Here is a 27806-nt window from a genome sequence, read left to right as displayed (position 1 = left end):
ATGTCCAAAGATTTATCTGTATTGTATAATCATTTTGCTGAAGCTTATAATTTAGAAAAATCTTATGATGTTTCTGCAATCTGTAAGTAGTATTTAAAAGAATAAAAATTTCTATTTTTTCTAGAGAAAATATTTCATATTTGATTGAGAATATATATATCTAATTTTAATGGAAATTTTAAATTGAATATTTTTTATTTATATATATCTTAAATGTAACAACCAAAATGTTCATCATAAACCAAGACTTTTATGACCCATTCTGGCCGCACAAATATTCCAAGAAAACATTCAAGGCCTAGTTCAAACTAGTTCGTTTTACACCATAGACATGTACAATCTCATCCAAAAATTCAATGCATGAATAAAATATTAAATAATCTTTTATTGTATTTCATTATTGCTGTCTTGAATAAACTAAAGTTATTAAATAAATTATATCAAAATTCCAACATTATAAATAGGTACACTGGAAGGCAAAAAAAAATAATTGAATTAAGTAAAAGAATATGATGTGTTTTTGTTTCAGTTGCTTTGAATATAAAAACGATAGTGTAATTTAAAGCTGAGCTTGCAAAGTGTGGTGTAACTGAGTCAAAGTATTCAGCAACAATATATCGTCGTCGTTTTGTCTAATAATAAAAAAAAAATATATAAACCAACATAATTATTATGAAATAAATGAATCATTGAAGGTTTTATCTTGTTGTTTTTTTTACTGATAAGCCCAAGTACTGTAGTGAGTCATGAATTCTGAAAAACTGAATAAGCAAGCTTTTTTTTTTATCATTTCAATTTTTATTATTATGAATTTTGAATATTATCAATGTAGTCATGATAATTTATCATGAATACATGAGAGTTGAATTTGGTAACAAAATAACGAATTTATAAAAAATTGATTTTTTAAAAACAAACTTAACTACTAGAAAACGGATAATAAGGTTTTTAAAAAAATAGGTCTATATTGATAAAATTTTATTTTTCAATATTTTTTTTTTATTACAATAGTGGTTTAGAAAAAAATTAAGTAATTAATCTCAAAATTTTTAATATAAAATCAATAAAACTGCTTTTATTTATTTATTTATTTTTTTTTGTTTAAACAAAACCAATGGAACTTCTTCATTTTACGACTTTCTTAACTATAACTAACTATATTTGCTGACAACAGCAACTCCCCAAGAACATTTACAAAAATTTCAGGATGTTTTTTTTTGTAAACTTTAAATGTTTTATTTAACAAAACAGCTTGTAAATTTTTTTTCATAAATTCTAAACATTTTTTATTTAGTTTTTCAAGATTATATTTATCAGAAAAAACGAATATACTTGCAAAATTATCAAAATTTATTGTTCCGCTTATTATTTTTTCACAAACATTTTTAAGAGAATCAACCTGATATTTTTCAGCGACAGCAAGTAGTTCCATTGGCATTTTGTTAACATTTGGTGATTCACCAGTATAAATAAAATGTAAAAATTCTTCAAAAACATCTTCATCAATATCTTCAATGACAACTTTGTTTTTTTGATTTTCTGTTAATTGTTCATGATTAAACATTGCAGAAAAAACAGGACTGCGTGAACTAAGAATGCATTTGATTGCAGGAAATGATTTTTGACCCACTTTAATGGTAACATCAGATATTTGTTCATTTAACAAAAGTTTTTTAAAGTCTACAATCAATTGTTGTGTTGCATTCAATCTTGAAATTACATCAGAATTATTTATTTTTAAAAAAAAACTTGACTTAACTTAACTAAAAAAAATAATAGGGTTTGTAAAAAAAATAGTAGTCTATTGATCAAAATTTATTTTTTAATATTTTATTTTTTTCTTTATTACAATAGTGGTTTAGAAAAAAATTAAGTAAATCATTTCAAACTTTTAATATAAAATATATAATTAGTTTTTTTTTATTCTATTTTTTTTAAACAAAACCAATGAAAACTTTTTACTTTTATTTATAATCAACTGAATTTTCTGACAACAATAATTTCTCAAGAACATTTAAAAAAAATTCAGAATGTTTTTTTTTCTCAACTTTAAATGTCTCTTAACAAAACAGATTGTAATTTTTTTTTCATAAATAGTGGTTTAAAAAAAAAATTAAGTAAGTTATATCAAAATGTCTTCAAAAAATCGTTACAATTGCTTTCTTTTACTTTTTTTTTTTTTAAACAAAACCAATAGAAGTTTTTCATTTTACGACTTACTTAAATATAACCAACTATATTTGCAGACAACAGCAACTCCTCAAGAACATTTACAAAAACCTTAGGATGTTTTTGTTTGTAATTTTTAAATGTTTTATTTGACATAACAGATCGTAAATGTTTTTTCATAAATTCTACACACCTTTCATTCAGTTTTTCAAGATTATATCTATCAGAAAAAACGAGTAAACTTGCAACATTATTTAAATTTATCGTTCCACATATTATTTTTTCACAAGCAATTTTAAGACAATCAACCTGATATTTTTCAGCCGCAGCAAGTAGTTCCATTGGCATTTTGTTTATATTTGGTGATTTACCAGTATAAATATAATGTAAAAAATCTTCAAAAACATCTTCATCAATATCTTCAATGACAACTTTGTTTTTTTCATTTTCTTTGAATTGTTCATGATTAAACATTGCACAAAAAACAGGACTACGTACTGCAAGAATTCCTTTGATGGCAGGAAATGATTTTTGACCGACTTGAATGGTAACATCAGATAATTGTTCATTTGACAAAAGTTTTTTTAAATCTGCACTCAATTGTTGTGCTGCATTTAATCTCGAAATTACATTAGGATTATTCATTTGTTTTTTATTTATTGTTATTGTACAACAAATTTTAAGTTCATCCCTGTCCAAATATTCAAGGCATGCATCGATCATTTCGGGGCCAAACACATACCATTCAATTGTTTCTAGAAATTTACTAAAAATTTTTCTTTTGGGTTCTTTTTTTTTGTTATTAATTGAAATTTTACATTCTGTATGTAATTGTGAAGTTTTATTGAATGATTGAAGTTGTAGTTCCACTGACTGATGTATAATCAAAATCCATTCATCGTCGAAATCCGAATAATGAGATGAAAAATTTGGCGATACAATTTTTTCTTTATGCATCCGTGGCAAGAAGTTTTTAATTGTCCATTCATATGTAAATTCACAACTTTCCATACCATTGTTTTGTGCTTGGTGTGATTTTAGAAGTTTAATGGAATTTTCGGTAGTCCTAGTAACTACTGACATGATTATGTTAATTAATATTCGTTTTTAGACTAATAAACTTTATTTTGACAAAATCGTATTTGCGTATTTGTTAAACTTAACTCCGGCTGAACGGCGATGAAAATGTGAGTTTTCCACGAGGCAGTCGTCCTATACTGAATGATTTCCATCCAGTTCTCTGATCTTCCCGAGCCTAAGGCTTCCCCTTCCATAAGCGCTATCAAATGTGTAAGTCCCAAAATGAATTAACTGCGCACAATTGAACGTAGGACGCAAGGACGACTGTAGGCACAATAAACTAATCGATCAATCGAAAAGTCTAAACAAACGATTGTTATACGTATTATACACGCGTTGATAACTATAATGATAATAATATACAACACTATAAATATTTTTTATTATAAAATAATATTATTTTTCATTAAAGCATTTTCAAAATAACTTTCATGTTGTCAATGTTTTTTTTTTTATTCGATTTCTAGCTATTCTAGACATAATTGACATGTACACGGGATAACATGAAAACGCTCGAAAGCGATATATCGATATAGTCGTTTGATGAAAACCATTCAAAAAAAGATACAAAAAAAGCTAAAAATTAAGGTAAATTTCCACAAAATAGTTATCCCAGTCGCTCGGGACAGGGATGGGCATGTATTTAACTTAATAAATTATTTAAACTAGTTTCAAACATCCTTAGTTTTATCCATCTGTATAAAACATCTCCCTTTACCGGAGAAAATTGGAACTATCATCAAAAGTAACCGAAATGGATAACAATCCCGGAAAAAGCTCAGGAATTGATGTAAAATATTTAGGACAAGCAGTAGCTAAGAAAATAATGTAGCTAAAAACATAATTTTTTCGGCTACATTAATTCCTTAGCCACTGCTTATCTTTGGACATTTTTATTCTTTATAAATGAATTACATGTATTCTATTTGTTAAATAAATAAATGACTTAGGACAAACAGTAGCTAAGGAAAAGATGTAGCTAAAAAAAATTATATGGTAAAAATTCTAGCTACTGAGAGATCACGTGGGTTTTATCCGTTTTATCCTGTTTTAAACGTTTTATCCATGGATAATTGTAAACAACTCAAAAACTCACAATATGCCCATCCCTGGATAACTTGCGAATAATTATGTCGAGAATAGCTATTCTGGATTGGTCAATCAAATAACCCATTGCAACTCCACCGTCCAATAAAATCAATGCTGGATCCGGCGTATCTCTTCTACACCTGACTAGACCGTCGGCACGGTCGGCACCAGTCGACACTACACTGCAGTTTCCAACACCTATACGTGCATTCAAGGTGCATCACTGTGACTCGCTGTATTACTTTTCATACTCCAAGTGATATATAACAAAAAGTGAAATTTTTTAACATTTGTCATTTCAAAGTTCAACTTGAAAAAATAACAATACAAGGTATTTATAAATATATTATAAATTTGTCGTTTATATTGTGATAAGAACTCAAAAAAAAAATTTTTAGTAACGGATTCGTTCTATTGAAAATTGAAAATTTTCAAAACTCCGGCGAAAGCCGGATTCATTTTAGTATTTTTTTAAATTAATAATTTTAAATTATATGATTAAATATTTTTTGTTTTTTTCGCGCTGTTTTTCACCTGTCAAATGATGTACAATGTACATAAATCAAAATATGTACAGATGAAAAAAATTTGAGGTTATACCACTTGTAATTAATGATTTTATTAGATTCGTTCAAAAAAGAAATCAATACAAATATAAAAAAAATAAATCGTTCAATTCACTTTTTTTTTAACTAAACAAATTTTTTTTAGAACCATTTTGTTTATTACTTTTATTTATAAAATTTGTCCATCGTAGTTTTTTTTTTTTCTTTTCAATAACATGATAATTTGAATAACTATTTTATCGATCAAGCAAATTATATAACCACAGCAAAGAAAGTTTTACGCATGCGCTTTGAACTCTTTTTTGAAGAAAAAATGTTTAAAATAAAAATCGGTAATTGTTTATATTTTGGATAACTTTTGAACAAATTAACATAAAAAAGTTTTCTTGATAAAAATCGCTAAAATCACTCCTTCGTTACTATTTTTCAACTGTAACATAAAGGATGATAGTGATTGTTATAAACAATTGCTGATATCTAATTAACAAATGATCAGAGCAAATTTTATCAAGAGAGGGTGGCTCTCGGTATCGAAAAGACAATTAATTTGAGCCATAAAAAAAGCTTATAATATAAGTTAAAATTTTAAAGAGTTATGCAAAATATAAAAAAACAGCAATTTTGTTTTTTTGTTTATGAACAATCTTCTAACGACAATAAAAACAATTTTCAACTTGATTATTATAAATTTTGTCATTCCTAATATCCTGGCAAAAAATCGCATCCATGATTTGTTCTCAGTTTTCTTATTATGTGGCTTTGAAAATTATACGGTGATCGTTTTTTGTTAATAATAAATTAACTAACATTGAAATTACTTTTTGTAAGTTCCCAGTTTTAGTATTTTCATAGACGAATAATTTGGTCCTAATACGATCCTTCTAACTTTATTACTTTGCAAGATATGATCATTTTTTAAAAAACGCGAGTGAATTCATTACTATAGGCTTCGCCTACGTAAAACTCTTTTTTAAGCACTATATATAAACACTATAGTGATAAAAATTTGAATTTTTGCCTGAGCTACGATTTGATAAAAATTAATAACTTTTGAACATTGAAAACAAAAATATTGACTTTGACGTAGCCATAAACACAAGCATACATTTTCGTATTCAGTGTACGTTTGGCATACTGCTTATAGATCAAATTTTTTGAGCACTAGTGATACTATAGTAGTCATGCTATAGCTAGTAGCACAAAATGTTTGCTCTTTATAATTATTCTTTATAAGTATTCTTTATATACATAGGTATATTATATATTTATATTTTTTCATTGTCAGAATTCGATGATGAGTAGGACAGAAATAAGTTATATAAAGAAGAAAAAACAACAATTTTTCGCTGATGTTGACCAAAAAAAAGATGTCATTAACTTCCTGGATACTTATTCATTAGCAGAAATATTCATGCTGCTGCCAATACCTGATAGAATGGCCATGGAAAAAGGTATAATAATTATTGAATAAAATTTTTATTGTATTTTATTGATGTTTTCACTGATCACTTTCATATCGTGATATTTTTTTTTTAGTTTGTCCAAAATGGAAAGAAGCCAGTAAACTTGCTTGGTCTCATATTAAAAAATACGAATGTAGCCATTCAATAGGTCGTGCTTATAAAGACCAGTTGCTGACACAATCATACGTCAAAAAATTATTACTACGATTTGGTATTTATTTGAAAGAATTGTCCCTTTCAAAAATTTGCAACTCAAGTATCATGCCAATGATTGGTAGACATTGCAAGTATTTAACGAGACTTGAATTTTCATTTAACCAAAGTTTGAAAGTCAATACTAATGACTACATTCGAGCTTTTAAAAAGTTAGATAAATTGAAATTTATCAAGATAAAATCAACTCCTTTGAGATATCGTGAGCAAACAAAGTTGAATCATGAAATACTTGATAGTCTTCCGAAAGAAATCAATGAAATTCATTTAATTAATCAGAGCAATACTTTCGAGACACCAGTAATTTTCGTAAGTACTTGTTGATAACTATATCAGTCGGAAATAAATAAATCCATCAAATTTTACCTCAATATATATGGGGCATTCTTAGTCAAATCACGGGGTCATCTGCCTGACCCCCTGCGATTTTGATAAGATGAGCTATTTTTGGTTGATTTTCGGCTGAAATTAAGTCTCTAATATTTTATTTTGATTTTTAAAAATTTTATTTACAGCAAAGAAAATTTTTGTTTTCAAAAAAAAATTTTTTTTTTTTCAAAATGGATATTTTATAAGTTTTCGATTTCAAAAAATTTAAATGAAACTAGATTTCTGCTCGGTGAATTTTTAGTTTCTGCTTTTTTAGAAATTGATTTTGCTGTAAATAAAATTTTTAAAAATCAAAATAAAATATTTATATTTCTGGGCCCAGATTTTTGCGATGCTTAAAATGCGTGTATTGTGTACCTTATTTTGTAAAAAAAAATTCAGGAAATAAAAAAGGGTCCCTTTTGAGAAATTCCATAATTAGTGATATTTAAGATAATGGAGTCTAGAAAAATTGATGAAAGAATTCAAAAAAATTAGAGGCTTAATTTCAGCCCAAAATCAACCAAAAATAGCTCATCTTATCAAAATCGCAGGGGATCAGGCAGATGACCCCGTGATTTGACTAAGAACGCCATATATACTTAAATTAATTTTAATAAATTTTATTAATTAATTAATTTTAATTTTTCAGAAATTAAAAAAGTATAAACATCTTCACCGTTTGACATTGAGGGGCTGGATCGTAGACAATATTATACAACAAATATCTGAACAAATATCACTAGTTTATCTAGATCTTAAATATTCTTTGGTGACTAAGAAATGCACGTTTACAGATACTTATATTTTCAATCGGCTTGTAAATTTGGAACATTTTTATTGTTTAGATAATTGGGAAAAAATTACTTCAAATTCCCCATGTACTATGTTCAATACGTGTCCAAATATGAGATACTTCAACGGGTCAACTGGTGAATCATGTCATATTTTACCTGAAAACTGGGTAAATCTTGAGAAGTTGGAAGATTTCACTATTTATTGGATACTCAATGATGAGTTGGCACTTAATATTGTAAAGTATTGCAAGAATCTAAAAAACTTAAATATACAACATGCAACTGAGAAGGATATTTTGGCAAAATTAACAGAGTTAGAAAATCTTGAACGTTTATTATATCCGTTATCTGAAATCAGTATTGAATCAGTAAATGCAATTGTAACCAATTGTAAAAAACTCAAACATCTGAGTACAAAATGGTGTGAAGATCGTGGTTATGATCATTATTTTGATCATAATGATTTGGAAGATGGTGTTGGTGACTTTAATTTTGATGTCGTCGAATATTATAATGCTATGAATGATAACACTGATGATGATAGTGATGATCGAGTTCTTTCTGCTAGTGTTTTTGATAAGTTATCAAAATTGGAATACCTTGAATATTTAAATGTGGAATATGTGAAAAACTTTCGAGACAGTAGTCTTATTGCTATTGCCAAGAAATGTAAAAATCTCGAGTATTTGAACATAAATAATTGCAAATATATCACTGAAAAAGGTTTAAAATTTGTAACCAAAATAAAATCATTACGAAGATTAGATGTTAGCTATCTCGAATGTGTTACAGACAGTTTTCTGGGAAAATTAAAAAGATTAAATCTCTTAGACTGTGGCGATTGTCAAAACGTTACTGATGTTGGTATTATTCAATTCATAAAAAATTGTCCAGATCTTGAACATCTTTTTCTCCAATTCAGTCGTATGACAATTAAAACTATTATTGCTGCCGACCAGGTAACCAAATATCGTAAAAATAATATTGTTTTGCATATATATGTAACTCGCGAAGAGTTTAAAAAAGCTTTTAAATCAAAAATTAAATCTAAATGGTTGGTTGCATCCTATTTGTGATAAGTTATCACTGATAACTTATAAATTATATGTTATTGACTACCCGTATATTGTATTTATTAATAAAAATTTAATAAAGTGTATTTATGTAAAATTATTGAAAAAGTAAAATTATATCACTATTTCAAATTCAGTTAAAATAAATACAATAAAGTTATTTTATAAAAATTAAATATTATATTATATTAATGTGTGTATATGGTATTTTAATTACGATGAATCATTATTAAATTTTTAAAAATATAATACTTGTGCGGTATTTGTGTAATGCTTAATAAGTTATTACTATAATAAACCTTTAAATGTGAGATGAAAAAATTTTGTGAATTTATTTTGATGTTATTTTCAACAAAACAAAAAAATAAAAAAACTACAGCATATATTGTTTTTTGTTAATGATAATAATTATGATAACCGTGTCATTGTAACTTGAACTGCTGTCTAATTACCTATGACTTTTTACGTATCATTGACTGTTACTATTAAAAAAAAAAAAATTTGATATCATCTATCGAATTTACTAAAATTTATTAAAATATCAAAAAATCATGATCGCGTGACTTATCTTTAACTGATAAAAATTATTTTTCATAAAATACCAAACTGACTTCATGAAAATTGTCAAGTTCATAATATGATTTGTTATCTGTAGGGCTGTATACAAGACCGCGATGATACCGCGTAGACAACCACCGAGACGATACCTAGGACTTTTTACTTCTGACTATATAGATTTTTTTCATATACTCTCAATACTTTTCTATACTTTTTCAGGCCTCAAGACTTTATCGGTATTCAAAATTTTCATCCTGAGACCTCAACCTTCAGACATAATCATAGGTAAACGTTTTACAGATGCAATTAATAGTCATTGAAATTAATTTAAATTTTAAAGAAACACATGTTGCTTATGATCTTTATAAAGATTTGGATCACGTAAATTTTACGGGAGTCTCCTTTGAAACATCAACAGACAGTGAAAGAAAATAAAAATTTATTTTTACGGGAATTTCACCTAATATTTAAAGTGCAATCACGGAAAACTTTCATGAATGCCCCCATAATATATTTTTTTTAATCTTCGTAAATAATTAAGTATGAAATACCTGCAATTAGTGGATGTTTACAAAATGATGAACTTAAAATTTGTTGTACAATAACAATGTCTAAAAAAAAAATGAATAATCCTAATGTAATTTCGAGATTAAATGCAGCACAAGAATTGAGTGCAGATTTAAAAAACTTTTGTCAAATGAACAATTATCTGATGTTACCATTCAAGTCGGTCAAAAATCATTTCCTGCAATCAAAGGAATTCTTGCAGTACGTAGTCCTGTTTTTTGTGCAATGTTTAAGGCAATATCCAAATTCAGCCCCGTGGCACTCCTATGGTGAGGGACGTGATTTATCGTCCATTCTGGTTTCCATGACCGTCCGTAGTCATTTTTATTTTTTGACTAGTTTCGTCTAGTTTTGCCAAATTTAAAATAATGAACTTCGAAAAAAAAATGAAATTTTACAAAAAAAAAACCAAGTCTCTTAAAAAACAAAAAAACTTAGATTTCTACATTATTCTACTTAGCTGTAATTGTAGCCACACAATCAATATCTGCATTATTTTACTTAGCTAAATTTTCTACGTAGCTTCAATTATAGCCAAACAATCAATATCTACATAATTTTACCAGCTTAAATTTTCCCTTAGCTGGATTTTTTACTTAGCTGTAATTGTAGCCACGGAACAATATCTGCATTATTTTACTTAGCTAAATTTTCTACGTAGCTTCAATTATAGCCAAACAATCAATATCTACATAATTTTACCAGCTTAATTTTTCCCTTAGCTACATTTTTTACTTAGCTTGATTTTTTACTTAGCTTTAATTATAACCAAACAAACAATATCTACATAATTTTACCAGCTTAATTTTTTCCTTAGCTATATTTTTTCTTAGTTAGATTTTTTACTTAGCTGTAATTGTAGCCACACACTAATATTTGCATTATTTTACTCAGCTAGATTGTTTACTTAGCTAGATTTTTTACTTAGCTTCAATTATAGCCAAACAAACAATATCTACATAATTTTACCAGCTTAATTTTTCCCTTAGCTGGATTTTTTACTTAGTTTTAATTATAGCCAAACACGCAATATCTGCATAATTTTACCAGCTTAATTTTTTTATTAACAAGAACCACCGGGCGCGCTTCGCGCGCCTGTTTTTCTTATAACAATAAGAAAATAGTTTTTTAAAAATAATTATCACAATCATACTCTCTCTTGTTGTCATTTTTCATTGAGCTATTTTGTAAAAATAGTAACTCACATTTATGTTTTAATTATTTTCATTGTTATTTAGTAATAATTTAAAAAAAAAAACAACACTCTCCCGAGTAGAAACTTGTTCAGGATAGCCTGAACACTGATCCAGGCCTGATCAGGATATCGTAAGGCTATCCCTATTCAAGTAACTCTATCACATCCTGATCAAGCCTGGATCAGGCAACTACATCTTTTCTTAGATAGCCTGATCCAGTCCGGATCAGGACTTGATCAAGATAAAAGTATTAAATTTATTCAATTTTTAAATAATTTCATCTTGATCAAGTCCTGATCCGACTGGATCAGGTTATCTGTATTTATTCCTTATAGAGTAGCCTGATCCATTCTGGATCAAATCTTGATCAAGAAAAATTATTGAATTTATTTTTTTCAAATAATTTTTTCTTGATCAAGATTTGATCCAGAATGGATCAGGCTACTCTAATAGGATAAGTACGGCTAGCTGCATCCAAAATGGATATAGAAAAAAGTATCACATTTTGCGTCTTTGAATTTTACAAATTGCCTGATCCGGATGGCATCAGGCTATCTGTATTTTATCCTTAATAGAGTAGCTTGATCCATTCTGGATCAAATCTTGATCAAGAAAAATTATTGAATTTATTTTTTTCAAATAATTTTTCTTGATCAAGATTTGATCCAGAATGATGGCTACTCTATTAAGGATAGAGTAAACTAGCTGGATCCAAAATGGATAAAGAAAAAAGTATCAAATTTGCGTCTTTGAATTTTACAAATTGCCTGATCAGGATAGCATCAGGCTTATCATTTTATCCTTAATTAGCCTGATCCATTCTGGATCGAATCTTGATCAAGAAAAAATTATTGAATTTATTTTTTCAAATAATTTTTCTTGATCAAGATTTGATCCAGAATGGATCAAACTATATTGAGAATAAGTAAGGCTACTGGATCCAAACTGGATGAAGAAACAAGTATCAAATTTGCATCGTGGCACTATACAAATTGCCTGACCAGGATATCATCAGGCTATCCGTATTTTATCCTTAATATAGCCTGATCCATTCTGGATCGAATCTTGATCAGAAAAAATTATTGAATTTATTTTTCAAATAATTTTTCTTGATCAAGATTTGATCCAGAATGGATCAGGCTACTCTATTGAGGATAGAGTAAACTAGCTGGATCCAAAATGGATGAAGAAACAAGTATCAAATTTGCGTCTTTGGATTTTACAAATTGCCTGATCAGGATAGCATCAGGCTATCTGTATTTTATCCTTAATAGAGTAGCCTGATCCATTCTGGATCAAATCTTGATCAAGAAAAAATTATTGAATTTATTTTTTTTTCAAATAATTTTTTCTTGATCCAGTCTTGTTCCAGAATGGATCAGGCTATCCCTATTAAGGATAAAATATAGATAATAACCTGATACTATCTGATCAGGCAATTTGTAGAACCTATGAGGACAAAAAGTTAGTACGAATTATCGAATGCCTCAATGGCCGAGCGTGTCAAGTACTAGCGTTGTAATCCCGTGTCGAAGGGTTCGAACCCCGGTCGTAGCAATAATTAGTTAGGTAAATTATCAATTAGGTCAGTTTGTAATAATAAAGTTTATCTGTATTCTGTTAAGCGTTAGATTTCAAATTAAAAAAAAAATAAATTTGAAATTATTAATTTTTTTTTTTTTTTTTTGAATAAATCATGTATCCTGATCCAGTTTTGATCCGGAATCTGGATCCATTATGGATCCTGTATCTTTACCACAGCCTGATCAGGTATCCTGATCCATTCTGGATCCGAACCTTACGAAAAAGCGTTACATCCTGATCAGGTTCGGATCCAGTATCTGGATCCATTATGGATCATGTATCTTTACTACAGCCTGATCAGGTATCCTGATCCATTCTGGATCCAAACCTTACGAAAAAGCGTTACATCCTGATCAGGTTACGATCCAGTATCTGGATCCAGATTGGATTTGAAATCAGGCAAGCCTGATCAGGGCTTGATCCGAACCTGACCTGAATTTCTACTCGGGCTGTTCACACGAATAAAAGACAATTTCTAAAAAAGATAGAGTTGAAACAAAACTCATTTCTTTATGACATTTTTGTGGATGTTTAGTTTGAATATTTTTTATTTTACTATTCAGTTGTTCATGGCTGAGTATTTTCGATAACTTAATCATTCAGTTACAAAAAGAGCAAACTATCATTATATTTTCTTGTGTCTTTTAAAAAACCCTTCACACAATTTACCCATAATACTTCATTCATCAAAGTCTCGATCACTTTATTTTCAATTCTTTTATTTCTGTGATGCTATTGCAAATTAATTAAATATTTCATTTCAAAATTACTCATGTTCATAATAAAATATTTCTAAATAGAATTTTCCCGAAATCATGATTCCTATATTCAAAAAAAAACCTCATGAAAAAAACTACAAAAAAATGAAAAGTAAATTTTATGAATTAATATAGTTAACCTTGTGTGCCTATTTTAAAATCTTCTTTTTCAATTATTTTTTATTAATGTTGATTATTAATTTTCAAAAAAATTTCGACATTATATTTTCACGAATAACAGATAATTTAAAAAACAATAAAATTTCCGGCAACCTTTGTTGAATAAAAATCCATTTCTTTGTAACATTTTTGTGCTTACTTTAAACATTTTTCATTGTACTATTCCGTTTTCAGGGGTATGTAAATTTTTGATGAATTAATTATTCATTTACACAGAGCAAATTATTATGTTCTTATGTATTTAAAAAAAAACCCTTCTTCATACATATGATCCCGAGTGAAAATCTGGTCAGGCTAGCCTGATTTGACCTCAAGTCTTGATCAAGATGTTTTCTTAACTCGGGAAGCCTGATCAAAATTCGATCAAGATGCTTGATTAAGGATAACTCGATCAAGATGCTTGATTAAGGATAACTCGATCAAGATTGGATCAAGGAAACCTTAACTCATCCTTATTAAGGCCAGCCTGATCAAGAATTGATCAAACCTGATCAAAAATTGATCAATTATTATACATTTTAGTACTTCTTATTTTTTCAAGAGCATTTTGATCAAGATTGGATTAAGAAAACCTTTACTCATCTTTACAAAGGCCAGCCTGATTAAGAATTGATCAAGGAAACCTTAACTTATCCTTAATAAGGCCAGCCTGATCGAGAATTAATCAAGGAAACCTTAACTTATCTTTATTAAAGCCAGCCTAATCAAGAATTGATCAAGAATTGATCAATTAGTATATATTTCGGTACTTGTATCTTTTTGAAAATCACGATCGAGATTGGATCAAGGAAACCTTAACTTATCCTTAATAAGGCTGATTTGATCCAAACTTGATCACACGGAAAAAAATTTTTAGCTGCAGTCACGAGGCGTTTGGATACTTAAAAAAGGATAGTTGATTTAATAATCAAGCCCGATATATTAAAAAGACAATCGGTTAGTTATTCCAGCCGACTGGATAGCTAGCGTGGCTAACCAACTCGTCAGATTCGACATAATCTCAATGTCAACAGCTGTTGTGTTCATAACCTCTCTTTTTTGACAGATCCACCAAATTATTATTAACAATGACTAAAATAATCCATATAGTTATTAAAAATTTAGCATAAGATTTTGTATTCAAGTTGGCGTTTATTTGGTGCATCAAATTTAGTATAAAATTAATTAGATAATAATTTTAAAAATTAGTAAATGTACATTAATATATTGTTTGTACTTCGTATGTCTATATACTTATAGTTATGCATATACGCAATCCTAAATAGCTACTACAGCGATACCAGCTTGTCAGGCTTTGGATAGCTACCACAGCTATCCAAAGTGTAGCTAATGTAACGAGTAGGCACGCTGTTTTCACAAGAATAGTAACCTGTCAAATGTGGATTGCCAAAATAACAATCCTCTGCTAACTATCCAAAGGTTAGTTAGCCGTGGATAGGAGAGACAGCTATCCAGCTCGTTGCTGCAGCTAAAAATTTTTTTCCGTGCAAGAATTGATCAGTTATTATATATTTCGGTACTTGTATTTTTTACATTATTAATTACATTAATTACATTATTCTTTCACTAATAAAATGATTTTTTCTAATAAAAACGACGCTAAGCATGGCCTAGTTGTGTTTCAAGACTGGTAGGGTAATTAGAAAAAAGTGTTATAATTAGAAATAATATTATCATTTTTGTTTTTTGATCAAGTAAACATCATCAAGTTTTGATTAAGCATCTTGATCAAGAATGGATTTGAATTTAATGTTGCCTGATCAAGTTTCGATCAAGACTTGATTTCAATTTCCACTCGGGATATACTTCATTCATCAAACTCTCGATTACTTTAGCAATACGTAACTGAATTCTGTGATGTAAATATATATTTTGTCATTTAATTGTCAAAAAAATGTTTGAGAACTTCATCGAAAAAATTGCCTATAGCTTAGATACATGAAAATCTTGTGAGACTAAAATATAATTTAAAAACTATTTTTTGTTCAAGCGATCTGTCAAATCTTGATTTCAAAATATATAAATAACAACAAATAAAATAGAAAAAACAAATCCGTAGTTATTTCGGAAGAAGCTGCATGCAAATCTGATGATGAAACTGTTGATATAAAATTTGTAAGCTTACTCATAATTTTTATTGTTTATTTCATTTACATTATTAACACTGGTGCATACAATATTTTTATCAGCTCTTCTTCTTTAAATTCTTATTAAATTATCAATTTACCAGAAACAAGTTAAAATAAGTTCCGAATAAAATATACACATTTGTGTATGCATATATACTGAAGCAACTAAATCAGACAATGGTCAGTTTATAAAATATTTAAATTCAATATTTCGTTATCTAAGTAATTTACACAATTGTCTTTATTTATAATAAATTTATATGAAACAATAAAAAATCAACATTTTATAGGTTTTTCCCCACTTTTTTTTTTTACCTCGTTTAGTCTCGTTTTAGCCTCGTTTTGACGTCGAATAGCGTAACATTCCGACATCGAATAAAGCTCGCTGCCGACGTCGATCCGAGCGTAAAGCCTCGATCCCCAAGACTAATTTCTACCTGGATAACAACAAATAAAATAAAAAAAAAAAATCTGTACTTATTTCAGAAAAAGCTGCAAAATCTGATGAAGCTGTTGATATAAAAAGTGTAAGCTTAATAATAATTTTTAGTGTTTATTTCATTTATATTATTAAAACTGGTGTATACAACATGATTATCAGCTCTTCTTCTTTAAATTCTTATTAAATTTTCAATTTACCCGAAACAAGTTAGAATAAGTTCAGAATAAAATATCCGCATGTGTATATGCATATACTGAAGCAACTAAATCAGACAATGGTCAGTTTATAAAATATTTAAATTCAATATTTTGTTATCTAAGTAATTTACACAATTATTAATTGAATAAAATATACACATTTAAAAAAAGTCCAAGTTGGAGCAATTCTAGTATAGCTATATTGATATATGCAACAGCATGTGCACCATATAATATATGTTAATTTACAAACAGCAAACGCTAAAAAACATTTCAGCAAGTACAATAGTATTCTCCACAAAAAACTGAATATGTTTAAATAAATAATTTATGTTATAAATTTATAACTTACAAAATATATAACTTGTTTAATAAAATAAAATAGAAATAAATAATAAAAAATGTTTTTAATTATTTATTTCTTTTTGAATCCATATGAAACAAAGTCCATAAATGAAAAAAGGATAATGGGGTTTTTTAAAAAATAAGTCTACTGATAAAAATTTAATTTTCTATATTTTTTTTTTTTATTACAATACAGATTAAAGAAAAATTAAGGAAGTCATTTTAAAATGTTGATAAAATTGTTTTTTTTTTTTTCACTTAAACAAAACACCAATGAATATTTTTTATTTTATGACAACAACATCAATTTCTCAAGAACACTTAAAAAAAATTCCGGACGTTTTTTTTTGTTAACTTTAAATGTTTCATTTGACCAAACAGCTTGTAAATTTCTTTTGATAAATTCAAAACATTTTTCATCCAGTTTTTTAAGATTATATCTATCAGAAAAAACAAGTATACTTGCAACATTATCAAAATTTATTGTTCCGCATATTATTTCTTCACAAATATTTTTAAGACAATCCAACTGATATTTTTCAGCAACGGCAAGTAGTTCCATTGGCATTTTGTTAACATTTAGTGATTCACCGGTATAAATATAATGTAGAAATTCTTCAAAAACATCTTCATCAATATCTTCAATGACAACTTTGTTTTTTTGATTTTCTGTCAACTGTTCATGATTAAACATTGCAGAAAAAACAGGACTGCGTGCTCCAAGAATGCATTTGATTGCAGGAAATGATTTTTGACCCACTTGAATGATAACATCAGATATTTGTTCATTTAACAAAAGTTTTTTAAAGTCTGCACTCAATTGTTGTGTTGCATTTAATCTCGAAATTACATTAGGATTATTCATTTTTTTTTTATATATTGTTATTGTACAACAAATAATAATTTCATCCTTGTCAAAATATCCATGGCATTCGGGCGTATTCACATCCCATTCAATTGTTTCTGGAAATTTACTAAAAATTTTTCTTTTAGGTTCTTCTTTTTTTTTATCAATTGAAATTTTACATTCTGTATGTAATTGTGAAGTTTTATTGAATGATTGAAGTTGTAGCTCCACTGACATACAAGTCGGAACGGGTGGACAAATTGGATATATAATTAAAATCCATTCATCGTGAAAATCCGAATAATGAGATGAAAAACTTGGCGATACAATTATATCTTCATTCATCTCTTGTCTGAAGTTTTTAATTTTCCATTCATATGTAAATTCACAACTTTCCATATCGATATCATTGTTTTGTGCTTGGTATGATGTTGTAAGTTTAATGGAATTTTCAGTAGTCCTAGCAACTACTGACATGGTTGTGTTAATTAGTATTCGTTTTTAGACTAATAAACTTTATTTCGGCAAAATCGTATTTGCGTATTTGTAAAACTTGGTAAAACTTAACTCCGGCTGAACGGTGATGAAAATGTGAGATTTCTACGAGGCAGTCGTCCTACTGAATGATATCGATGATATTCTTCCAGTTCTCTGATCTTCCCGAGCCTAAGGCTTCCCCTTCCATAAGCACTATCAAATGTGTAAGTCCCAAAACGAATTAACTGCGCACAATTGAACGTAGGACGCAAGGACGACTGTAGGCATAAGAAACTAATCGATCAATCGAAAAGTCTAAACAAACGATTGTTATACACTGAGAAAAAAAAATAACAATTTTTACAACTAAAATCAAATAAAAATTACTGTGCTGCGTAGTAAAGGCCGGGTATTTTGTAAGTTTAACATATATTACAATGGGAACAATAATTTTTACCCTTCGTGCCATTTAATTTTGTATGTTTGATAAAAAAAAATTACCATGCCAAGCACAGTAATTTTAACTATACATACACACTAAAAAATATAGTGTCGATAAGTAAAGTTTGATGTATTACCAACAATTTTTATTATTTGAATTAATAAAAATTCCAAATATATTATCTTTTTTTAAATATTGCTTAAAAAATAAATGAAAGGGAAATTAAATAACGATACTCAAAATAAAATTTTTATTTAATGTATTTTTTTTTATATCCAATTTTTAACAATAAATTCTGTATTTGGTGTTTGTGTTATATATGTTAACTTATAATTATATATTTTATTCAAATCTAAATTTTTCACGACAAAATTTTTTTTATTAACTTCATAATGCTCGGTGTGTTCATTTAAAAATACAGCTAATAATTTTTTTGTTATAAAATAATATTGTGTGGATGTTTCCATTAAAATATTGTTTATAATATAAAAATTGAGACCATCCTCACTGCTATCAAATTCACGATAAACAAATGAAAACTGCACACAAATTATGTTCACACTTCCATTTCACTAGTGATATCTATAAATAATTAGCGAGTAAAAGTACTCAAATTAAGTCGTAGATTTTTCTTAGATAACTGCACTTTTTTATTCACTTGAATTAATTAATATCAATATTATGTATAATTACGGAGGCCGTTAGACCGTTGGACGTACAAATACCTAAATGTGCGTCTCACAATAACAAAAATAACAAAAGCCTGACACGATAATTATCGAACAGCGCCGAAGATTACCGAGGGTTGAATTTTACCATGCTGCAAAGTAATGTTTAGTGTTCAGCACAATAAAATTATCCAAAGCTCAGTATTTTATTTGAATAAACCTATAATGGCTGTTTATCAATATTTGTTATACCAATAAATACTACCCTGGCATATCCCAATTTTTACTGTGCTGCAAAGTAATTTATATAATCTAAACAATAATTTTTATATATCAGAACATGAAAAAACCCCAAAATCGAGTTTTACCCGACGATTACCCTGCTAGCATAGTAAAAATTGTTATTTTTTTTTCTCAGTGTACGTATTATACATGCGTTGATAACTATAATGATAATAATATACAACACTATAAATATTTTTTATTAATTATTTTTTTTTTTTATAATATTATTTTTTAATAAATCACAAGCACAGCATTTTCCAAAATAGCTTTCATGTTGTCAATGTTTTTTTTTTTTTCTACTCGATTTCTTGACGTTTCGTACGAACTTCAAATCATAGAAAACAGTACGCAAAGCCTGAACGATACCAACGAGATTTTTAACAATTTTTAATTATCAACTATTATTTTAACTATCAATAGTGACATGTTCCATTTTAATTGAACATCTGATTATTATATGATGTAAAGTCTTATAATCTATATAATAAAAAGACGTGGCTGGATCCTTGGAAACATATAAAAATGTACAAGACACCGTCAGTTAACTTCATGTGGCAACGTTTATTCGTCACTCTATCGTGATTGGCTGACGCTGTCGATTTCTATTGGCCCACGCACACATCCACGTTTTTCGTTCGATACATTCGATGCATCGATATATTTATAATGCTAGCTAGGTTAATTCAATGCAATTTAAATTTTAATAGTTGAACACTAATATTGAGTGGACAAAATAGTAGAAAAATACATTGCCACATCGTCAAAATTCACATGTGATATGCAATAATGTCAAATATATTTTATTTATTTATGATATTTTTTCAATAATATATTTAATTATAATTATAAAAAAGACATCTTGAAGAAGTAAAATATATATTTTTTTTTTGGCTTCTATACTTATGCATTTGTTTATATAACAATAAAAACAATAATAAACAATCGGTAACATGTACGGACCTGTGATCGACCGCGCGACTCCACAGATGTTTATTGTTATTATTGTTATAAAAAAATGCATCAGTAGAAATCCAAAAAAAAAATATATTTTATTTCTTCAAGATATCTTCCATTCAAAGAATATTTTAGAAATACTGTGCAACGAATATTTATTGTAAAAAAAAAATATGGAAAATAAAGACCAGTAGAAAATTATGAAATTAAAAATCTCTAAAAGTTTAAACAATTTTTTTGAGTATAAAGAAATATACTAAAAACCGTAACTATTCCCATATACATATATAACATCGACATTCAAGTTGTATAAACACGACCGCACAAGCAGGCGCTTAGTCTCGTTTCGAAAAAAAAAAAAACATAATCGTTTATATCTGTACACATTTAAAAAAAAAAAAACCAAACGTAATTAGATTATTTGTACAAAACATTTCAGTCATTTTCAAAATTCAAATAAATAATATTTAATAAAAATTATTTTTTCATAAATTAATCAATAAATTTACAAATTTTATTTTTTCAGTGGCTTTAGTATAATTGATATAATTAAAATCATCAAAATAACTGTTATAGTGATTAACTAATCTTAAGATATTTCAATAGTTACCACGTGATCTCCAAGCACTACACTATACATTTTACTTTATGCATATCAAAATATGTAGCTAGATGTATCTAGATACTATAATTTTAAACATTAACATTAAAATTGTATTTAAACACACATTCAAGTTATAGAATAAAAAAATTAAAAATTTAGTATTTTTGAATTAATCACTTATTTTTTATTTTATACAAATTTATTAAAAATCATTTTAAAAATTGATACAATATTTGTGGCTATAAAAAATAATGGTACATTAAATAAATTAAATTTACAAAATGTTAAATTGAATTTTTAAAAAAAGTCATACATATATATAACAAATTCACTTGGATGGTAATAAATTAATGACACAAGGTAAAAATAGAAAGAAGTTTTGTGATAGCAAAAAAATATCCTAAAGATATTTTCCAATTTTATAAAACTTCATATCGTGGTTTACTGTGGTTATAATATTCTTTTTTAAGAAAGTTTGTAAAATCAGCAACAAGTTTAGTAACAGGATATGGTTGGTTATTTAATCAAATATAATCTGACGCTGATAAATAGACTTTTATATATTTGGAAATTATTTCCAAAACTTCTTTACTCATATATGTGCTACCGTGAGTAAAACTTTTATTCTCAAGTGGAGCTGGTGCAGCAAGTTCTTCAGACATTGACCGGTTTTCATCACAAGCTTCACAATTACATGAAAATTGAGAAAGTTTAGATCATTTATGACGACCTTGTTCATTTTGCAAAAACCAATATGCATGATAATTATCAAAACTTTGTTGACCTTTCATAATTGGACACATTGCTATCATGGCTAAATTTCCATTACGATTAGTACGTATTACACTTGGACTACAACTGTGATTAAAAAAACTCAAACTTGGTATTATTGATGATGCAATTGATACACTTTTTCCATTTGATAATAGTGAAATATCAAATGAATTATATTGTGCTACATTTATAAATTTGCTAACAATTGTATGCAAAACAAGACACTCAATATCATGATAGTCAAGTTGTGCTTGTGTTTTACAATTTATTGAGCAAAATACAACTTGGCTACAATTATCACATGGTATACCAGTCCAAGTTTGTTTTTTACAATGCCAGCAGACATAACTATACCTCACATTCATCATGACAACACTTGCATATGGCTTTTGAATGCCAATAACTTCACCAGTTTGGATATCTTGTGTTGCAATAACATGCCATCCATATTTTTTCGAGAATTTCAATTCAACTGAGTTAAATAACCCAAGTATTATTAGACTTTTTGACTTTAAACTTCCAAGATCTTACATTACCTGCAATTAGTAATATCACGGCAAGTTTAATGAAAAATTTTTTTGTCTAATAATATTTCTTCTTGATCATCTCCAATATTTGAACGATATTGAGCTTGATCAAGAATTTTTTAAAATAATTTTTATTTTTATTTTAAATTGTTTTATGGCACATGCAGTTTTTCAAGAGTATCATTCTGATTTTAATCTATCAGGATAATACCAAGTTGTTTTGCGGGTTTGATATTAATAACACAATCATTAATATAATTACCGAAGAAATAGCGCAATACTGCAATTGGCATAACCAATTGAAAGTATTTCAATTTTTAAGCAGGGGCATGAACAATATACCGTGTGTAAATCCTTTATGAGCAGCTAGCCTAAATATTTTGCTTTCTCAAAAGTCCAGTCGTCGATTCCGTCTCTAGCTTGGTTTTCCACAAAACGGTAGTCTCCATTGACCCTTCTTTTGTATCTGAAATAATTTATAAAAAAAAAAAATTCATTAGATCAAAATTTTATTTAAAATAAATTTAAAAAATTTTAACAAAAAAAAAAAAAAATACCTGGATTATTCGACTCAGTTGAATTGAAATGCTCGGAAAAATATAGATGGGATGCTATTGCAACAAAAGATATCCAAACTGGTGAAGTTATTGGCATTCAAAAGCCATATGCAAGTGTTGTCATGATGAATGTGAGGTATAATTATGTCCTCATTTTGATTTTATTGATTAACCTAAAAAAAAAAAGTTAATGAATTATTGTAATAGCTTTGAATAATAAATTTAAAAAATTCGATGAAAAATATTGAGTAAATTAATTGCACTTTATATATGTATAATATATATATACCTCTTTTCCTAGCTGATTAACCCGGCTTCGCTCGAGATTATTTTTACAATTTTAGAGATGTTATCATTTGTTCAAAAAAATTAAAGACTCGCTAGCTCCAAATAATATTCCTATTCCAAACTTGAGGTTAAAGTTAAATAAAATGTTGTCTAATATCTTTTCGACTTTTGGTAGCAAATAAAGTCAGAATTTTTTCAAATTTTCTTTCATGCTAGTTTTTTTTTTTCATTAATAGATGTCAAAAGTGACAACTTCCCACATAAGAATAGGGGAAGAATACACATTTATGCTTAATGTTAAAAAATTTTACTACTACACCATTTTTAATTATCAGTCTGTTTTCTTTACAATACGGATTACATACTATTGGGCCCAAACTTTGTTTTGACGATGGGATTTACTAACTTCAATTGTTTAAATGAAATTTTTAATTTTTTTGAATGGATTGATAAGGTATGATGATGATTATTAAATATTTCGTGCTGCCATTTTCATTATCATTAAAAAACAGAATTAATGAAAATCTAAACCAAGGTTAACTCAACAAAAAATTTTGAACGTAAACATTTTTATTTTATTAAACATTTTCTATTGATAACACATTTCATTTAAACCAAATATTTACCAAAATTTTTAAACTTGTAACTATATTTTTACCTACACTTCTATTTATCTATTGGTCTGATGATTCCTAAGCTAGTTGATTCAAAAATATTATTGTTAATTTTTTTTCAATTTTTGATTATGTTTAAAATGCAAATAGATAAATCATTTGGGACTATGGCGCATTCTCTTTTCCAAACTCTGTGATTGTATGCGTAAAGCAGCCACTACCGAAGCGCCGCCTGTTGACTCTGCCGCGTAGCAGGCTATTATTTATAATAATTAATAACTCGGTTGTTTATTGCTATAAATCGAATAAAAAAGCAAGAACGATCTCCGTGATAAGCTCTTTAATTTAAAAAAAAAATCATAATGACCGGTTGGGTAGTTGCTGAGAACATTTGCCTCAAAGGTTTTTATTTTCACATATATATATATAGATAATATATATATACCTCTTTTCCAATGAACGTGAATGAATTCGTATCTATAACGTCCATTGCCACGTGGTTTATATAACCTGACTTTTAACTTGATGCAAATTTGATGGCTTCAAAGTTCTGGTTTTTTCTGGATTCTGGTCACCCTGGCCACAGACAACGTAGCTGTGCAATTTAGTTCTCTACTGCACTCTACTCAACTTAACTCCACCCTTTGATGCTATGTACTGTATGTATTTATAATCAATTTTTACTATAAGGGATCTGACCTGTTCACCATGGCATCTGGTGGCGCACAGTGAACTATTTCCAGACCATTAAAACTACATAAAAAAATTTTATATATGGTATAGTTTGTTGACGATAGCATACTATAGTAAAACGGTCTTGAATGCGCCATGTTGCCTCACAGATAAGCTTTTACACAATAAATGTGTGCGTGAGCAACCAAACTCCGCCCATAGGTCAGATTCCCTTATAGGAAAAAAAAAAAAAAAAATTATATTCGCTAAGGTAGCGGTGTGCAGGGATGGGCATATTGTGAGTTTTTGAGTTGTTTACAATTATCCATGGATAAAACGGATAAAACCCACGTGATCTCTCAGTAACTCAAATTTTAACCATATAATTTTTTTTAGCTACATCTTTTCTTAGCTACTGCTTGTCTTTGGGATTTTTATTCATTAAATGAATAAAATACATGTAATTCTATTTTTAAAAAATAAAAATGTCCAAGAAAAGGCAGTAGCTAAGGAATTAATGTGACCAGAAAAATTTTCTTTTTCGGGATTTTGGTTACTTTTAATGATAGTTCCAAGTTTTACCGCTAGAGAGAGATGTTTTATACAAATGGATAAAACTAGGGATGTTTAAAACTATGTTTTAAAAATAGTTTCAAACATGGTTTAAAACATTATGTTTTATACATGCCCATCCCTGCCGGTGTGTTAAGTATTGAAACCCACCCACACATCCACGTTTTTCGTTCAATACATTCGATGCATCGATATATTTATAATGGTGGCTAGGGGGCGGTTTTATTGTCCATAGTTAAGTTAACATGGTATAGTTTAGGGCCGGTTTCGTAGTCCATAGTTACAGTTTTTTGGTATAGTCTAACGTTTTTTTTCCCTATACTATACTATACTATACTATACAATGTTAACTTGACTATGGACTACAAAACCGGCCCTTAACGTTCCTCTTTCCTATACTATACTATACTATGTCAACTTCACTATGGACAATAAAACCAGCCCTAAGTCATATATGTAATACTACATCCCTGGTAGAAATATTTCTCCAACTTTCTTCCAACTTTTCTCCGCCATTTCTCCACTTCTTTACGAAAATGACCCATGGTTGGAGAAATGGCGGACAAATTTCTCCAACCAAAAATTTACTCCAACTTTTTTCCGACTTTTCTCCAACTTTTTTCCGCCATTTCTCCAACCTGAAATTTACTCCAACTTCCAACCTTTCTCCAACCAAAAATTTACTCTAATTTTTTTCCAATTTTTTCCCAACTTTTTTCCAACCATGGGTCATTTTCGTAAGGTGGAGAAAGTTGGAAAAAAGGCGGAGAAAGTTAGAAAAATATTTCTACCAGAGAATTGTGCTCGATGAAAAAAAAGATGATGTATTGAAGCAACTAAAAGAATATTACAATGGGTATAAATTCAATAAACGGAGTAAAGACACTGTATATAATGCTTGGTTCGTGCTACAGTGCTTCGACAATAACGACATAATACCGTATTGGCCAGAAAAATGTCTAACTTTGTATCATGATATTATTATGAGGGATGCAGAAAGTATTTTGCTTATGATGAAAAATCCTTCATTCTTTGCGAATTCCACAGAATTAAATTTTGACAAGGAACTTGATCACATATCACTAAAATCACTGTTATTTCAGACTGGGTATTTAACCATCAAAGAATATGATTGAATATGATAGAGAAAATGAAATATATACATTAACTATACCTAATATAAAGAAGTTGAGACATTATTGAAAGAAATGATTGCTAATGATGGCTTCTTTATTAATGTAAAAAAAAAAAAGTCAGTACTACTAGAAGCTTTAAAAAATGAAAAATGAAAATATTAAACTATTTATTGACTGTCTATGGTCACATTATAGTACTTGGCCGTATTTTACTAAAATGTGTGAGGCATCAGTACACATGTATTTGCATGCCATACTACAAGGACTTGGTGAAATGACTGATGAAAACCGATGCACGAGTGAACGTATGACTTACCTAGGTAGATCAGATGTAACCATTTGCACTTCAGAAAAGATTTATATTAGTAAGTTAAAATGGGATAGTGCTGAAACAGATGATGTTTCAACAGAGAACGACTCAACAAAGCTCACAGAAGCAGCATCAAAACAAATAAGTAGAAAACAATACTATTTAAAATATATCAATTCTCCTAAAACTGTTATATTTCTAGTTATCGTTTATAATATAACAGGCATAATTAGTTACAAGAAAGAATATATATGAAAGATGCAATTAAAGAATATGAAGCAATTTTCCATAAAAAAGTTACTGATTAACACATTGAAATGGTTATTTTTTTATTTTTCTATTTTGTATTTTTATAAATTTATGTAATCCTCGGTAGAAATATTTCTCCAACTTTTTTCCAACTTTTCTCCGCCATTTCTCAACCTCTTTACGAAAATGACCCATGGTTGGAGAAATGGCGGACAAATTTCTCCAACCAAAAATTTACTCCAACTTTTTTCTGATTTTCTCCGGATTTCCCCGGATTTTCTACGTAATTGAGACTTCCGGAGATATTTACGGAGTAATCTCCAGACTATTTCTATAATATCTCCGGATTTTTTCCGGAATTTTGACTCAAAAAAACAAACACAAAAAAATGGAAAAATTGATAAAAAAAACCAGAAATAAGAGTTTACATACGATAAATAAAAAAGAAATTTTTTCTGAAAAAATCCGAAGAAAATCCGGAGAAAACCCGAAAAAACTCCGGAATAATATCTCCGGAAGTCTCAATTGCGTAAAAAATCCGAAGAATCCGGAGACGATCCGGAGAAATCTGGAGAAAGTCAGGAGAAAATCCGGAGATAATCCCGAGAAATCCGGAGAAAATCCGGAGAGATTATTTCTACCAGGGTTTATTGAGTATTTGATTTTTTAAGGGAAAAAGAGTATATTGATAAGGGTTATGAGACATTATCTCGTGACGCAGAAATGTTAAAACAAGATATATTTTCATATTCGGAAAGTACAGCTTCCAGGTACTGATCGTTTATCAAGATTGATGAATGTTGGTAAATACATTCCTTCTGATTTATCACCAGAATGTCGTCAAAAAAGACGTCACAATGATTATGGTGAAAATAAAAAAAAACCAGAGAAGAAATTTTGTCTTAATTTCCAAAAAATACCTGTTGAATTGATCAAAAGTGAAACAATTGATAAAGACGACCAGGTTGAAAAAGTTATTGGTTCTATTCAAACAAAAAAATCTAAAGATGACTGTTAAAATAACCATGTTAAAGATGATAAAGAAGTGATTTTA

The 27806-nt window shown here is 28.3% G+C and overlaps 1 protein-coding gene across 1 annotated transcript; it reads left to right on the top strand.

Annotated features, from left to right (window-relative positions):
- On the top strand, positions 1-27770 carry LOC122859806 (F-box/LRR-repeat protein 4-like). Its single transcript, XM_044163493.1, has 3 exons — positions 1-82; positions 7798-8705; positions 27516-27770. Exons 1-3 carry the CDS (start codon positions 1-3, stop codon positions 27768-27770), a joined length of 1245 nt encoding a protein of 414 aa, XP_044019428.1.
- Positions 27771-27806: the final 36 nt, after the last annotated feature.

Source organism: Aphidius gifuensis, linkage group LG6, assembly GCF_014905175.1.
Source record: "Aphidius gifuensis isolate YNYX2018 linkage group LG6, ASM1490517v1, whole genome shotgun sequence".
Taxonomy (NCBI): Eukaryota; Metazoa; Arthropoda; class Insecta; order Hymenoptera; family Braconidae; genus Aphidius; species Aphidius gifuensis.
Note: the sequence above shows the minus strand (reverse complement) of the source record. Positions and strands in the feature narration are given on the sequence as shown.